Source organism: Gekko japonicus, unplaced genomic scaffold (assembly GCF_001447785.1).
Source record: "Gekko japonicus isolate JY-2015 unplaced genomic scaffold, Gekko_japonicus_V1.1 scaffold3255, whole genome shotgun sequence".
Lineage (NCBI taxonomy): Eukaryota > Metazoa > Chordata > Lepidosauria > Squamata > Gekkonidae > Gekko > Gekko japonicus.
In genome coordinates, this window is record NW_015167635.1 from 69,299 (window position 1) to 71,161 (window position 1,863).

At 49.1% G+C, this 1,863-nt stretch overlaps 1 protein-coding gene across 1 annotated transcript in view; it reads left to right on the forward strand.

The window, feature by feature from the left end:
• MAP4K1 (mitogen-activated protein kinase kinase kinase kinase 1) overlaps nt 1–1,863 on the forward strand; it is a 59,229-nt gene that overhangs the window by 45,010 nt on the left and 12,356 nt on the right. The window contains exon 22 of the mRNA XM_015414063.1: nt 769–851. Within this exon, the coding sequence (XP_015269549.1) occupies nt 769–851 (83 nt within the window). The remainder of the gene's footprint in view (nt 1–768; nt 852–1,863) is intronic.

The window sequence follows — 1,863 nt, forward strand, 5'->3', positions numbered from 1 at the left end:
CACCCCCCCCCCCCCGCATGGCATGCCACTTTCACTTTGATCGATTGTCGGATTTTATGGCCGTGTCCAGACTGCACGCCACTTTCACTTCGTTTGATCTCTCTGTTTTATGGTACCATCTGCATAGATTTAGGGCCATTTTATGGCCGTTCGGGGGCGACTCTGCAGTCCGTACGGGCGTTGGCCCGGGATATTTGAATGTGGTTGTGAGCCGCATCTTTTCCCGTTCCAGCGTGGGTTTGATAAAACAGCGGAGCAAATGCTAGATGCGGTTTGGGATCACCAGATAACCTCAGAGGTCCAAACCTGTCCAGATCCACCGTTTACCCAAAGTGCTCCCCCCCTCCGCCGCCGAAATAACAATTGAAGCTGCAAGGAGACTATTGGAAGCCAGTAATGAATGAAGGGAATTCTGAAGGAAGGGACCCCACTAAACTAGTCCTACTAATAAGTTGCCGGTCGAATCTGCGTTTGTCTTTCCCACCGGTGTCCCAGCCTTCTGACTCCGTCTTCAAAAAACCTGTCTACATTTGCTTTCGTTTTCATACTTCAACTGCACAAGTATACTCTCGCATGTCTGCATATGTCTATCGCCCTCTCGTGGCGGCTCCAGTGTAATTGCGCCTCCGCACCGCTTTAAATGAATCTTCTCCAAACATCATTCAAACAAGCATAGAGAAAGACGGCGTCACAGAGGCACGAAACGAATTTAAAAATGCAAATGCAGATTTGACCATTGTGACCTCTTCCTCTTCTGTCTTTTCTCAGCTATATCACAGCCGCACGACTTGGGTGTACAGCATTGAGAATGTCCTCATGTCCCTGTCAGGTGAGTCGGTAGCAGCATTGGGGTGGGGGGTGGAGGAAGGGGCCAGAGATAAGATCATGGTTGAAGCATCAGGAAGTCCTGCGTCATGTGCTGGGAGACCGGCAGAGCATCAAGGTGTAAAAGACAGTGGACTTCCGTGATGGGATATTAGTTTTGATACCAACTTGGTTCTTTGGCTGTCAAGTTACAACCGACTTATGGTGACTACTTAGGGCAGGGGTGTCGAACTCGTTTGTTATGAGGGCTGGATCTGACAGAAATGAGACCTTGTCGGGCCGGGCTGGGCCGGGCCACGTGTGTCATAAAATGTAATGCCAGGTAGCGGAGATACAGATCGAATCTGCATTTGTCTTTCCCACTGGTGTCCCAGCCTTCTGACACCTGTCTTCAAAAAAGCTGTCTACATTTGGTGTCGTTTTCACACCTCAACAGTGCTAGCATACTTTTGCATGTCCACATATGTTTATTGCCCTTTCATGGCGGCTCCACTGTCATTGCACCTCTGCACTGCTTTAAAAGAATCTTCTCCAAACAGCATTCAAACAACCATAGAGAGCGATGGTGTCACAGCAGCACAAAACTAGTTAAAGATGCAAATGTAGATTTGACCCTAAACTGTATAAAGGACACAAACAAAAAGGGTTGGGTTTTTTTTACTTAAAATAAAAACATGCTTAAAACATCAGCACTCTTGCGACATTTTGTTTATTTAACCGTGTCTGATAACTGACACCTCTTGCTCTGAATTATTGCATCAAAATGTCTGTGCTGTTGCAGTCTTGAGTATGCTCTCCAGGTGTGTGTCTGTAAGCTGCAAACCTACGATGACCAGAGGTCATTTCGGGGGGGATCGCGGGGGATCGCAGTTCCCCCAAGTGAGGTACGGGGGCGGGGCACATGACAAAGCCCCGCCACTCCAGGTGTGTGTCTGTAAGCTGCAAACCTACGATGACCAGAGGTCATTTCGGGGGGGATCGCGGGGGATCGCAGTTCCCCCAAGTGAGGTACGGGGGCGGGGCACATGACAAAGCCCC